At 36.6% G+C, this 13,975-nt stretch overlaps 1 protein-coding gene across 1 annotated transcript in view; it reads right to left on the reverse strand.

The window, feature by feature from the left end:
- Nucleotides 1-13,975, reverse strand: part of CLYBL (citramalyl-CoA lyase) — a 491,289-nt gene that overhangs the window by 90,541 nt on the left and 386,773 nt on the right. Inside the window, exon 4 of the mRNA XM_040336168.1 lies at nt 3,362-3,463. Coding sequence (XP_040192102.1) covers nt 3,362-3,463 — 102 coding nt within the window. The remainder of the gene's footprint in view (nt 1-3,361; nt 3,464-13,975) is intronic.

The raw sequence follows: 13,975 nt of genomic DNA on the forward strand, positions 1-13,975 counted from the left end.
TAAGCAGTGAAAGAAGCCTAAGACAGTGGAATTGTGATAATGTTTCACCCAGACTCAAGTGTAGATGAAAGTCAGTGCACACCATAAGCTGTTGGAAGGGGGGAGGAATGGAAGGGGTAAAAGTACAGCTAAATTGAGGGGTTTTACAGCCCCAACCACTATTGTGAATAAGTCCTAATACACATTGCTATAAGTTCTCCCTTTTTGGCAACCTTTGTGGCTATGTAGGCTTCATAAAGACAATATAAAAGCTGTATGCTTTGTTACTTATTTTTTTTCTTTTCCAGGGGAGAAAATAAGTGACCAAACCTGGCCATCTACTATTAAATCTTTAAAGGAACATTCCTGGAAAAATAAATACTGTCAGTACATTCGAAGACCTGTGTTGATAGGGTAATCAAGTGATTTTATTTCCTGCAACAGTGTTTGCAGGAAAGAAAATCACAGCATCTATGGCTGGCTTTAAAAAATTAAGGGAATATTCTTAAAATTTTAATATTCTAACAAAATAGTGTATTTGCAGCTTAAGTGTGAGCCTGGAAGCCCCCAATATAGGCTGCCTGTGTATGCTCAGGTCTAATGTACTGATAAACTCTTTCCAGGCTGCTGGATGGGGTAAAACAGTTTGTTAACAAAACATTTAGTTTTCTTTCATGTAATCCTGACAACACCTTAGTTATGTGAGAGCTTTACGAGTGTCTCTTATTAATATTGAGCTCAGGCAGAAGGCTAGAAACCCTCTATGGGAACCTTACAACCTGACATGTCTGATCTAACAAGGAAAGAATGCAAGCAAAGAATCAGTCACATATTTCCATGAGAACTAGAGCTGAACTGTTATAAGGATTTCTACAAATACGCATTAATGACTTGTTCATTATAGGGTAGCCATAGACATGAGGCATGCCTAGGATAACAGTAAAAAGCACTTTTACTTACCATACATTTTGTTCCACCAGCAGCCAGTGCTCACCTCATCTCTTTGATGCTCTGGTTTGTGGACAGGCCCTTGTTGTACTCACTTACAATGCAGGACTGATGGTCTTGCATTATATGTGCTGAGAGAAGTGGTTGGGGATATGATTCACTCCACAATGAGTCCAAGGAGGTACATGACATCTCCTAAACATATCGCTATTATTTATATCTGAAAGGTTACTTATACTGACTCACTATGCTATGAGATGGGAAAGAGAACACACAGGGAAGCTATGCCCTGTATCTAAAAGGTGGCTTACACTGACACTTGGGGCTGTGAGAGAGGAGAGAGAGAGTCACACAGGGCAGATTTTACCGCCCCTTCCTTTCTGATGCCCATTCAGAGAAGCCTTTGTATTTTGTTAATGAGTACATGGAGCCCTCGGATTCCTTCTGTATTGAATTGTATTGTAATTTTACTGTCTGTCCAACTGTTGTAAAACTCTGCTCAAACTGTTGACGCTATATAAATCCTGTATGATAATAATTATTATAGGATGGAGAGGGGCAGGCATAGGAGCTGCACTGACTCAAATATTGAATATGCTTAGACCTGAACCATCAGTGTAGGGCGCCCACAAAACTACAGTGATAGCCATCTTTAGGGAGCGCAGTAACACTGTCAGATCTAAATAATATAGATAAGTCCAGGGAATATCATGAATTTCCTTGGCCTTACCTCAGTGTGCCTTCACTTTTTACAAAGAAGCTCAATTCAGGCAATTCAGCTTTAAGGCCGTGTTCACACTGTCGCCACATGCGGCGCACAGCAGGGGTCCGGTGCGTGCTGGTTCACCGGTTCAGGTTAGATTTTAGCCCGCATTTTGATCTGAAATCTAACCTGAAACGCACCAAAAAAGGCACATGTTTTCCAGCACACCGCACCGGACCCGCTGTGGAGATATGTGAACCGGCTCAATAAAGAGACAGTCACATTCTCCTGCAATGCGAATTTGCATAGGTGTGAACCCGGCCTCAAAGGTAAAGTTATCAATAGATAGAATGCACATTTCATGCATGAAAATAAGCATACATTTTGCAATGTTGATGTTTCAGTTGCAGTCGGCACACCTTAGTAAGGTAATTCAATTAAAACATTGTTATTAATGAACAAATAACACTTTTTACAAATAAAAATCCCTGTATGCACTAGGTTGATTAGTAGAGATTATATATACCTAGAACCTATGCAAGATCCTCAGATATCAATAAGCAGAAAAAAATTGCTTATTTTAACATTTCCATTAGAGCTAAGAAACCACAATAGGTTCACTTTATAGGGACACCTACATGCACTATACTGATGTCTCACATACTCTGAAAATATAATTTAATGTGGTCCTTCTATAGCTTAATGTAAGTAAGATACAAGTATGAGGCAAATGTCCTGGTGAGGCAAGCCAAACTATTAAAATGAGCTTCAAGCAGTGGGGACTGTGTCTGGAGTATTATCAGTTTAACAGGTGCCAGCAGAGCTTTAGGGCTTGTAGACAGCAGTATTGTTTAATGCATGGACACTTAGGGAAATGGTTACTATGCTTTACTGCAATGAACACAGACTGCATTGTGTGGTTACTTTTATTCAACAGTCCTAGTTCACTTCAATGATTTCAACCTATTAGCACTGTGTCTACAATTATTAATAAAAATAATCGCTTACACAGCCCTAGAATTAAAAAAAGGAATATTCAGTTTGTAAGTGAAAAACATAAGAGTGTACATCTCTGAATTATAACATGCTGAATATAAAATATATTGCTACAAAAGGGTTTGACTACAATTTTTGCACATGTACTGTACACCATGGTTATCAAACATTTGATGCAGCATGCACATGCAGTGTTACAATAAGCCAAATGAGATGATTTACTAAAGGCTAATATGCTGTTTACATTCCAAGAGAATTTTCCCTTAGCACAGGGAATGTAAAAACTAATTTTGTAAAGACTACCCAAACACGTGCAAGAAACACAAAAACAGTATATTTGCTTACACATGATTGAAGGCATTACTAAAATCCAGAGGTAGCCATACCGGTACCTCTACTTCTAGAGCTTCATTTAATTCACTATGCTAAGTGAACAGCCTATTTACCTTTAGTAAATCAACCCAAAAAGTGAATGCAAGTTGAAATGTGGTAGGACACACATTAATGTGCAATGTAAAGTACATGCAATGAGTGATAAAAATGCATGGTAATGAATGTTGACATGTACTTTGATGTGTTATCATCCATTTCAATAGAAATTGCACCAGGTAAAGAACCCCCCCCCCCCCCCCAAATGCATATATAAATGGGCCCTAAAGGGTTTTGCAGTAACTACAGCAACCAATAAGAATTCATATTGCAGCGTTAATGGTATATTTTCTTTTGTACACTTACCTTAAAGTTGAGTAGTCCTATGGCAGTTTCCACAAAAGTGACCAAATAAATTGGCTGTGAAAGCTTTCGACATTTTAAATGGTGTAGATACTTTTCTGTAAACTGAAATGAAAAATAAATTAATTCCTTTATTATTTTCTAAAAAATAAAGATGTAATTTAGGAGTAATAGAAAGTGTAAAGCAGCTGGGCAATTATATCAGAATAAAAATAAAACTCACTATAATATCATGTACATTGATTCACAATAAATGAATTTTAGCAAATCACAGTAAAGGCCAACTACAGTACAATGATGGTATTCTTTAACACCTTTAGCTCTGGAGGTAATGTATACCTTGGTGCCAAGAACACTTGACCGTTTTTTCCTTTGTTAGATCAGCTTGGAAATTTCTAAGCACCTCTCTGTATCAAAGAAAATTTCACTTCGATTTTTTAAAAGGACAGGCGGTAATTTATTATACCTGAAAATAGTTATATACTCTTTTTTTGCATATCGTTTGACAATTTTAAGTGCTAACCCCTAAATTTAGCCATTAAAAACATTTACTAACCATCTATTAACCATTTACTTTAAACATTACTTTGTTTTTATCCAAACAACAACAACTTTAGTCTTCGGTGTCGATTAAAATAGCAGCATTGGCACATCTAGCTTTAAAGCATAATTCTGGCAACAAAAATTTACATTTTGGATAGAGAGTACACATTTGACAGTTTTTTTTTTCTGTCTGTGATCCCAATGGGTTGATAATCCCTCCCTGCCTGTTCCTGTAAAGCCCCTACACAAATTGTAGGGTGGCATCAACACCAGGACAGGAAGGCATGGACTGCAATAAAACACCATCAGATGCTCCATTCCACACAATAGAATTTTTTTTTCTAGTTTTGTCTATGTTCCTATTAAAGAGATTATCTATCACTTTCTGTCTTGACAGAGAAAACATTTAAACCTGAGCTAGAATGGCAGCTGATATGGCAAACACAAAACTGGCACTATGGTGCATGAATATGCACTACCTGGCAGAGGTAATATGAAATGTGTCCTTCTTCTTTTGTATTGTAACACATTTATGTATTAAAACACATGAATTAAAATAAAGTCTTGTAGAAACAGGGAGTTTAATTTACTAAAGGTTTTTTGTACTGTGCACTGCAAGTTGCTCTAGGTCTGAGGGGAAGATCTGAAATGAGGGGAAGTTCTGCTGATTTCTAGCATCCAATCATTTTCAAGCAAAAACGCTGTTTTTTATTTTCCTTGCATGTGATTGAGTATTCTTTGCAAAGTGATGCTTAACCTAATTTACTAAGCTCTGGAGCAAGTGCACTTGCAGAGTATATATTTTTTTAGTAAACCAACCCCAAAGTCTACTTAATTTGGGTGCAAAGTTACAGACTGAAGTTACAAAGGAGTAAAAGTAGACATGGGGTACCCAGAATTTTGAAGAGTAACGACCACTTAAGTGATTTGGTAACCGGTCACAGGACACAATGAACTATGGGGTTTTACCAACCCCCAAATGTAAATGTGCCCTTTCTGTCCTGAGCCCCCTATAAGGCTGCGTTCACACTGATGCGCTTCAGTTTGCCATGAATGTGGGTGTAGCACAGTGCACCTGTGTGACTTTCCTGTTTGCTAGCTGCACTGAGCCAGACTTCTATTACATCTTGCAGGTGGGGTGCACCTTCTGAAAATGCAACAAAACTCCCGCATTCAGGATTTTTGGTGTGCTTTCAGAAGGAACACCAATCCTATAGGAGGTAATAGAAATCTATGGCTCTAACTCACATGAAAGACGCAGGTGTTATATGTTTATTGCAAATGTGCAGTGTATGTGATGTTTAATACATTGACCTTTTCCTCCTTCTCTTCCAGCTTCTGCTAGCATTGCTCTAAGGCTGATAGAAAGGTCCCTTGGTATCACTCTGCTTGGGACAGGAACTGGTGCTACAGAGGAAGCATTGGCTTAGGCAACTCCTGCTCCCTCAGTGCCTGCCTGCTTTCTCCGTTGCTAGTGCCTGCTCCATGCACTCTGATGCTCTGAGAAGGGGGTTCAGCAACCTGTTGATCATGACCTGCCATCCCAGAGCATGGGCAGGAGCTTACTTGGTATGCGGTTGCAAGCCACTTTAGAGGGCTCCACAGGCCACGAGTTAAACACCCCTGAAGTAGACATTTACTAAGAGAAACATAAATGCTGCCATTGTTGACTTCTCATTTTGCAAATGCTATTTGCCTGACTGTCATGCAGAACCTCAGATTTTAATTGCGTAAACTTTGATCTGGAACAAGTATACAGATAATGACAAAATTTAAAAATTTTCTGACTTTTATGTCCTTTTCCAGGTCTACGCCTCATCAATGATTGAAACCAGAGGGTTAACATTAGAGCCAGGAAACTACTATTTTCAGAGAGAGGTCAGCATGGGCAGCCTTCATTTCTCTTGCAGTCATTTACTTTAAAGAGGAAATGAACTGTGGAAAATATGCCCCAATAAATGCAAGCCGATGATAAAGATTGTCGCCATTATTGACTGTGTTCTTTCTGCAGTGGATCATTTCCCGATTACTGACTTACCATGCCTTGTCTGCATTGTGTCTGTGCATGGAGGCAGCCATCTTCGTAGAGGCAGAGTTTTGCTTCTTCATGTAAGAGCCTCCAACAAGGAAAACAGGGAGAAGCACAGTAATGGCATCACCAAATCCCCAAGACCCAGAAGCAGCAGTGCCTTAGATCTCACACTGCAGCTATGAGGACCAAGGCACAGGAGCACCAATGCACCCATGCATATCAGGAAATGCACTGTTACATTTTATAGGAAATTCATGACAAAAGGTTGATATTATTATAGGCCATTGCTTAGGCACAATAAACATTTCTAAAAGTTTCCTATAAAAAACAAGTCAGGTCCACCTTAAGACTTTCTGCACATTAGCAGCTACATAGAAAATATACATAATGCAACAGAATGCCTGCACTTGTAATGTAATCTTTATATTGCGTGAAGTCAGAGCAGATTAAAGTGTCATGCCAAGTAAAGTCATGCATCCATGCAATCTTCTAAGTGGTATGTTTAGTGATTATCAGATATGAGGAGTACATGGAGTTTAAAGAGCCCCTATCCTTCCAGTACCTCTATCATTACTGATACTATTTTCTGCACAGTGATAGGACTAGAGTGAATATAGCAATATTGTATGCAGGGCATCTTAATATATTAGGTATATATTTATTTTTCACATCAAGGTACTGTATAAGCGATAGCCTACCTGTAGTAAAACTTAAAAATAGACAATTTCAGCTGCTGGAAGTGGAGTTTGTTCACATTAATAATTATTTAATAATAATTAATAACGGGAATAAACAACAATAATAATAACAATAGTACTTAATCACAGTACACAGCAAAGTATAGAGAAATGACCAACAAAAATAAAGCAACGCCCATACTACATCATAATACATTATCAATGGGAATTGTCCTATTTACTGGTAGATAAGAAATGTCTACAGGTACAATAAAGTTCCTTGTAAAAAAAAAAAAAAAAAAAAAATCACAGGTTTGTCCAATTCATTTTTTTCAAGAAATATGCAGCCATTGATGGATATCAAAGGAACTGAGAATTTTAATCATCTCTCTATTCAATCTCAGTTGGGTAAATCATATCTAAGAGATTTGCATAAATATAAACCATCAAAGACTTTTCATCTTCAAAGGGGGTTTCAAGACCCTATAAGCTTTGTACTGTAATCATCACAGGTCACAACCCTGCAGGAACAGGGCTGCTATGGCAACATAAAAAACTAATGCTTAAGGCTTAGCATAATATTCTGACTAATAGAAAGGAAACTCATTCTAAAAGCTGGCAGCCTATTTACCAGAAGCTGGATTAGAGGTGTTAGTTCTTCCCCTTTTAGCTTTTTCCCCACAGCCCCCCTTCTCAATCACTTGAACCATCCCCTCTTTCACCAAATCAAAACATCACATCTCTGAAATACGTAAAATATCCATCCTCTAAAATACAAGCTAATTAAAAAAAACACACAGGAACAAAAATGAATAACGCCAACTTAAAAAAGAAGACATATAAACTGCTACAATAAATATTGCACAACATTCTTACAATAATTCCTTTTTTTTTTTTTTTACCTCAGTCGACATAACTGATAAACACAGCACATGTTACGCTGGGGCTTGGGACTTTTGTTCTATGGTAGAAGGTCTTAGCACAGAAGAAAATGGTCTCCTCCCTGCTGATTTTAAGCCTGTACAACATACATTATCATACCACCTGGAAATATGAGAGCAGCTTACAGAAGAGAACATCTAAAATGTTACATTAGCCTTTCCACCAAAAAAAAATCTTTAAATCTTACAAAGAATTTAACTCGTTCTTCCCTGACACATAATATTTACTTAGTGATAAAACTTAAAAGGTGAGCTTCAGGGCACCTTTCAATTAATATTTTTTTTCTCTGCAAAAAGGGGACAATTAAATGTTTCCGGCCAGGCAAAGTGAGGAGGTGTTGGGGAGGGGGTGATAGAAGAAGAAAAAAAAACACAAAGAGATTGGGGAGGGGATGAAGTAGCAGCCTTCAGCACTTCTTTCAATTCCAGTGCACACCCAATAGTGTGCGAGGAAGAATGCCCACTGTTCAAGATTTGTGGGAGAATTGTCCCATGACAAAAGAGGTAGAGTTACGCTTGTTATTCTCCAATAAGCCATGCCAGTCAAACAAGTACCCATACTTAGGACAAAAGGAAAGCAAGGGATTGTAGCACAAAAGAAAACAAGTAAGCCCATCTTTCAGTTGTGCATCAGCTTCCAGGTTTTATGCTTTGCATAAATAAAAATGAGAGAATAAAAAAAAAGGATGTCTGGTGTAATAAAAAAAAAATCTCTTTACTTCAATAAAAAAAGAATTAGTTTAAAAAAAGGTGTTAAAATGTGTAACACATTCTTTAGATGAAAGGCTTTTCAGTGAATTGAGTGGCGGAAAGAGTAAGGGGAGAGTGCGGAGAGGAGGAGGCAGGCACCCAAAGCTGATTTTGAAAAATTTTCTTTGCTAAAATTATCTTAGGCATAAAGGTTAACCAAGAGAAAGGAGGGGAATGTGTTTTTCCTGGCTAGAAAAGGGTGAGGAGGAAAAGCTTAGAAGGGGCGGCCAATTTTTAGATATATTAAATTAATTCCTTAACCCCTAACTGAAAGAAGAGGAATGAAAGCCATTGCAAGGCAGACTGAAGCTCGGACGTAACTGACAGAACACGGCTTTGGAAAATGAGCAATCGTAGCAAACTCTGCCCAGGTGAAAAGTCTAAAGGCAGTCTGGGAGTGTCTGCACTGAGTTAGTAAGTAACCCCATGTAATGATTTGTAATAACTATAAAGCAAATCTTCTAAGCTCTCGCGAGCAGCTCTTTTTTATACATCTACTGTATGTATATACTGTATGTTATGTTCTTAATTTAACCAGCTAATTTTTGAAGACATTGTTACTAGAGTAAAATTAAACAATAGCGGTTAAAATGTAGTACAGACAATATACTGTTAAAAGGCCATAATGTCATCTAACATGTTACTGTAACCAAAATGTGAACGACTAACTGATTGAGCCAAGCCTCGATGAAACTGAATATAGAACATATTACATAAGCCTGGTTGGTTTACAGTACTGGTGGTAGAAATATGGCCTTTGAATTTTTTTTTTTATTCATGGCTTGTTCCTTTTAATCAGCATTGCTTTCCCTGCAATAGTTAGTAAAGGGCTAACCAAGAATGCCTAAACTCTAATACGCATAACTAAATAGAATAACCATGTTATTTAATTCAGAGATCAGTGTATAATGTTCCCTGGAACCTGTATGAATGTATTCAGCAATCATTTACCTTTGGGAAACAGAAATTCATTTTGCCCAATGGGGTAATGGCAATGCTGTAAGAATTACTACCAAATATGTAAAATAGTTTGTAGAATGCTTTTTGAGGATACTGTAAAATCCAATCTGCAATTGCAACCCCTTTTATAGCAAGTACATAAAAGTAAAAAATGTCTTTATAGCGATGGAAAATATGTATCCTGCTAGAGTATTATACTGTTGATATGTGTACTTGTTGGGAAAAAAAATGAATCCCGAAAATGCAAAAAAAGAAAACTCTGATGTATTAGTTTATTGAGATATTCCGCATAAAACATAACAATATTCTGATATAAAACATCATAAAGGTTCAACTGCTAGATTTTTTTTTTTAAACCAAAAGCAAAAAAACACCCTCATAACACAAATACCTTAAACTCCTAACACTCCTAAATTTTAAGGCTTCTGTTGACACTCCGCTACATGATGTAGTTTATATATTTGAAAGTAATATATAAATAATAACGTATAATAATTGTGATAATGAATCGATAATTGTGAATATTTAGGCAACCTTTTCTCCTGCGCCAAGTTTTAAATTATTAGGCCATAACACTTTTTACAGTCCAGGCTGTCATATTATGCCATGTGTGTAGATATAAACATATTAGGATTGGTTCTATATGTTTTGAACCAACCAATAACATAAAAGCCAAGCCAATGCAAATAATTTACTAACAAAGGCACAAAAAACTACATTGCCTTCTGGAAAATCTGGCATCACTAACAGATTAGCAAACCACTAGTGCACATTGCAGGCGATTGGCTAGTGACTAATGTAAAACACAGCAGGTTCTTATTCTGCTGAACTCAGACACAGTGCTGTGACCTGCAAAATATAATTCAAGACTAGAGAAATAATATGAAGCTGTAGGTTATACGTAACACTATACAATATTAAAATATTTAGACAGATTAAAAAGGGGGTAATATGTCCAATGTCTGCACATAGTAAACATTGCAATGTGGCACATTCAGGCTTGTGGCCCACTGAAAAATCACGTGACAATGGCAATCGCTATCTGTTTGTATTTGCAATGAAATGCAAGGAAAACAATGTTTTTATATTACAATGACTTTCTTTTAAAAAGGGAATATTTTTGTATAAGATACATCTGTTGCCCCAAAACAAAATTCACATATCATTGTCTAGTTTTAGGGTTCACCAGATTTTGACAACAGTACCAGAAAAAGATGGAAAAATTTGGTTAAACTGGAAACTGAAAAAACAAAGTATGTATCTAACTTCTATTAGTAACAGGTAAACCCCAAAATAATTAATTTTATTTTACGTTTACGCAACCTTTCTTAGATTAATGGCTGAGAGAATCTTGCAATTATTTCTCAATGTAGAGTACCGTAGTAATTTTTGTGGTGCTGCATGCACCTGGCTACTTATATCTGTATAGAAGATACCTGAAATGCACTATATTTAAATGTAATGTACCAATGGTACATAGGATGCCTTTATATTCTTTACATGGCATCATAAAAATTACATGATGCAATTAATTTGCTAGTTATAATTTCTTTTGTGCAATTAGATTATTTACACATTTTGTAAAGACATTTGACATGCCACTTAACATTTCCAGGATTTTATTGGCTGAAAACGCAGTCATGAAACACAAACACACCTGTCAGCAATTAAAAAAAGAAGAAGTAGGGAACAGTTCAGGAAATAATATCTGTGCTAATTAAAACACTAGTTAAAAGCTTCCTGTTTGCTCTCCCAGGTGCCCTGAGAAGTGACCCTGTCCCTTTTTTTTCTTTATAGCCATTTTGCCTCTAATGTTGATGTGTTCTTTTGACTATATTGATGTATGATATTGAACCTCTTTAAGAAGACATATTACAAGGTCTTGAACTGACTTTTAATTCATTGAGTAGCTGTGATAATGAAAATTAATAACTGGTCAGTTTGACAGACTTTTTGACATAATGATTAATACAGCAAATATGTATTAAAATGTTTTTTAATTTTTATGTGTGTCAAAGGAAAGCTGTCTAAATAGTTTATTCACCATGTCAATTCAAATCATTGTCCCACAAAAAAAGGTTAATAATTAGATAAGAGTAACGTGTTTCTGTGTCTGGATTAATATTACAAAAATCACACTGGATGTGACCATGTTGAATAATTATCTGTAACACCCAGACAGTGCTGCTCCATGCTGCTACTTTGCAGATATTCACAAAAGGGAGTTAAAAATAAAAGAAAAAAGCGTATTATTAATATTCAGAAATGGTAGCATGGATTTCAATTGTAAAATGATTTATTAATTATTGTTTTTGTTCTTACATGGGACAGATTTGGATAAAAAGGTGTTACGATGTTACATTTATTTCCCCCCATTTCACATACTATAATGCAGTAGACAATCTGCTGCTTACAGGGTTTGTTGGGATTTCTAGTTCCTCAACAGCTTTTAAAATGCTTAAGTTTGCTATATCATCTATTAATTAAAGCTACTGGCTAGCAATAGTTATTCAATGATACATTGCCTAACACGATGGACTTGGCAATTAAATGGCGGAAAGTGCAGTGAAGCCTAGTAACCAATGGCAACCAGAGGATCTCTTTAGTGGTGAGATGGTTTATTTGTTGGAGCTCGCTTTTACAGCATCTGACACATTAACTTGCTCTTTTGGGTTGCCATTTCAATAGCAGATTGTTATGCAATGACAGGCCATAAGGTGTGGGATATTGCCTACTCTATAGTAATTGCATTATAACTTACCTATTAGTTCTATATCTGGACAAGTGATACACATTGGGGTAAACCGTGGATCTATGAAATGACTGCATATAACCTTATAGATTATTTCCTATAAATTGTTGTGTAATTTTGTCAATTAAAATAAATATTATAGTTCATATTCGTTAAAACACTGAACAAAAAACACTGAATGGCTCATAAATGCAAATTCAAACAATGAAAACTGCTGCTCATATTCATACTTGAGATTCAAATTTCAGCAAAACTTTGTGTGTGTATATAAAGCCAGAACCCACTATGCTCTTTTTGGTGTCTAACACGCTTGAGGTCAGCACTGTGTTTTGATAAAAGCTCAACTATACTCGCCATTGTATATTAAAAGAAAATAATTATATAGTTTTGTAATACATCTTTATTAAACAAGTGACATTGTGGATTAAATGGTACTTTTTTCCAACGTGCACAATGTGCTACATTGTTATACTGTACTTATTTAAATAATTATGAAATGTACATTCTTATATGGCCACCCGATTCTTTAGTTCATACTTCATAAAATATTGACATGAAACGTGACCAGCAAAAGTATTCGTAATATATCATTTGGTAAAATTAATACATAATTATAGAGAGATATTTAAAAAAAAAAATGGTACTTTCTAGCAAACCAAAGCAAGTAAAATTATTTGTAAGCTTGGTCCAAAGAAATTTAGGGGTACATTTATATGTAGCAACATGAATAATAATATTGTTTCATGTTCAAGTTATACATGTATACCATGTCTGACCTCTCTTATGAAGTGGTATACATTCAGTTCTTGTTCCTTTTGAAAGGAATTTTATACTAAAAAAAATAAAATTGCTATTAGTGACCTCCTTCTAAAAATGCTAGATAACCGGCTGCCTCTGGGCCTCAATACTTTCTAAGTTATTGACCAGGAACACGCACTATATAAAGTCACAATTCCTTATCTATATATGTTTCTGGGTCAGCGACTTAGAAAGTATGGAATAACAGCCAGGTCATTTTATGGGTTTTCTTTAACATAGATGCAGTGACAATTTATGTTAGGTAAAAATATAGGGGCAGATCCACGTACAGCCGCGCATCTCTCCGCCGGGTGCAGCGTATCTAAGATACACTACGCCGCCGTAACTTTTTTTTTTTCGAATCCTCAAAGAATTTGCACCGTAAGTTACGGCGGCGTAGTGTATCTTTGGCGGCGTAATGGCGTGGCATTCAAATCTCTGTGATGGGGGCGTGTTTTATGTAAATACGTCGTGACCCGTAACCCGGAACAAGCCAATGCTCACAACGGTGACGTCATTCTACGCAAATTCCTATTCGTGAACGACTTACGCAAACAACGTAAAAAATTAAAAATGCGAGGCGGGAACGACGGCCATACTTAACATTGAGTACGCCACCATATAGCAGCTTTAACTATACGCCGGAAAAAGCCGAACGCAAACGATGTAAAAAAATGCGCCGGCCGGATGTACGTTCGTGGATCGCCGTAACTAGCTAATTTGCATACTCGACGCGGAATTAGACGGAAACGCCACCTAGCGGTCGCCGAAAAGTTGCATCTAAGATCCGACGGCGTACTAAGACGTACGCCTGTCGGATCGATCCGAGATGCCGTCGTATCTGGTTTTGTAGATACAAAACAAAGATACGACGCGCAAAATTTGAAATTACGCGGCATATCAAGAGATACGCCGGCGTAATTCTTTTGTGGATCTGCCCCATAATGTTTTGACTGTTATAGCACTTAGCTTGGGCTACATATGTTTAATTTTTTTTTATTGATTTCTATATTAAAAGGTGTAAATTCTTATATGGAAATATGTACTGCACAAGGGTAAGTGCACCTTAAATAACTATTTTAATTATTGGTGGAGTGTAGTGGGTTGAGTCACCCAAAAGCTTATTTTTCACTTGTGGGCTTCACACATCCTGGCCTGTTTTGA

The sequence above is a fragment of the Rana temporaria genome, chromosome 2 (assembly GCF_905171775.1).
Source record: "Rana temporaria chromosome 2, aRanTem1.1, whole genome shotgun sequence".
Lineage (NCBI taxonomy): Eukaryota > Metazoa > Chordata > Amphibia > Anura > Ranidae > Rana > Rana temporaria.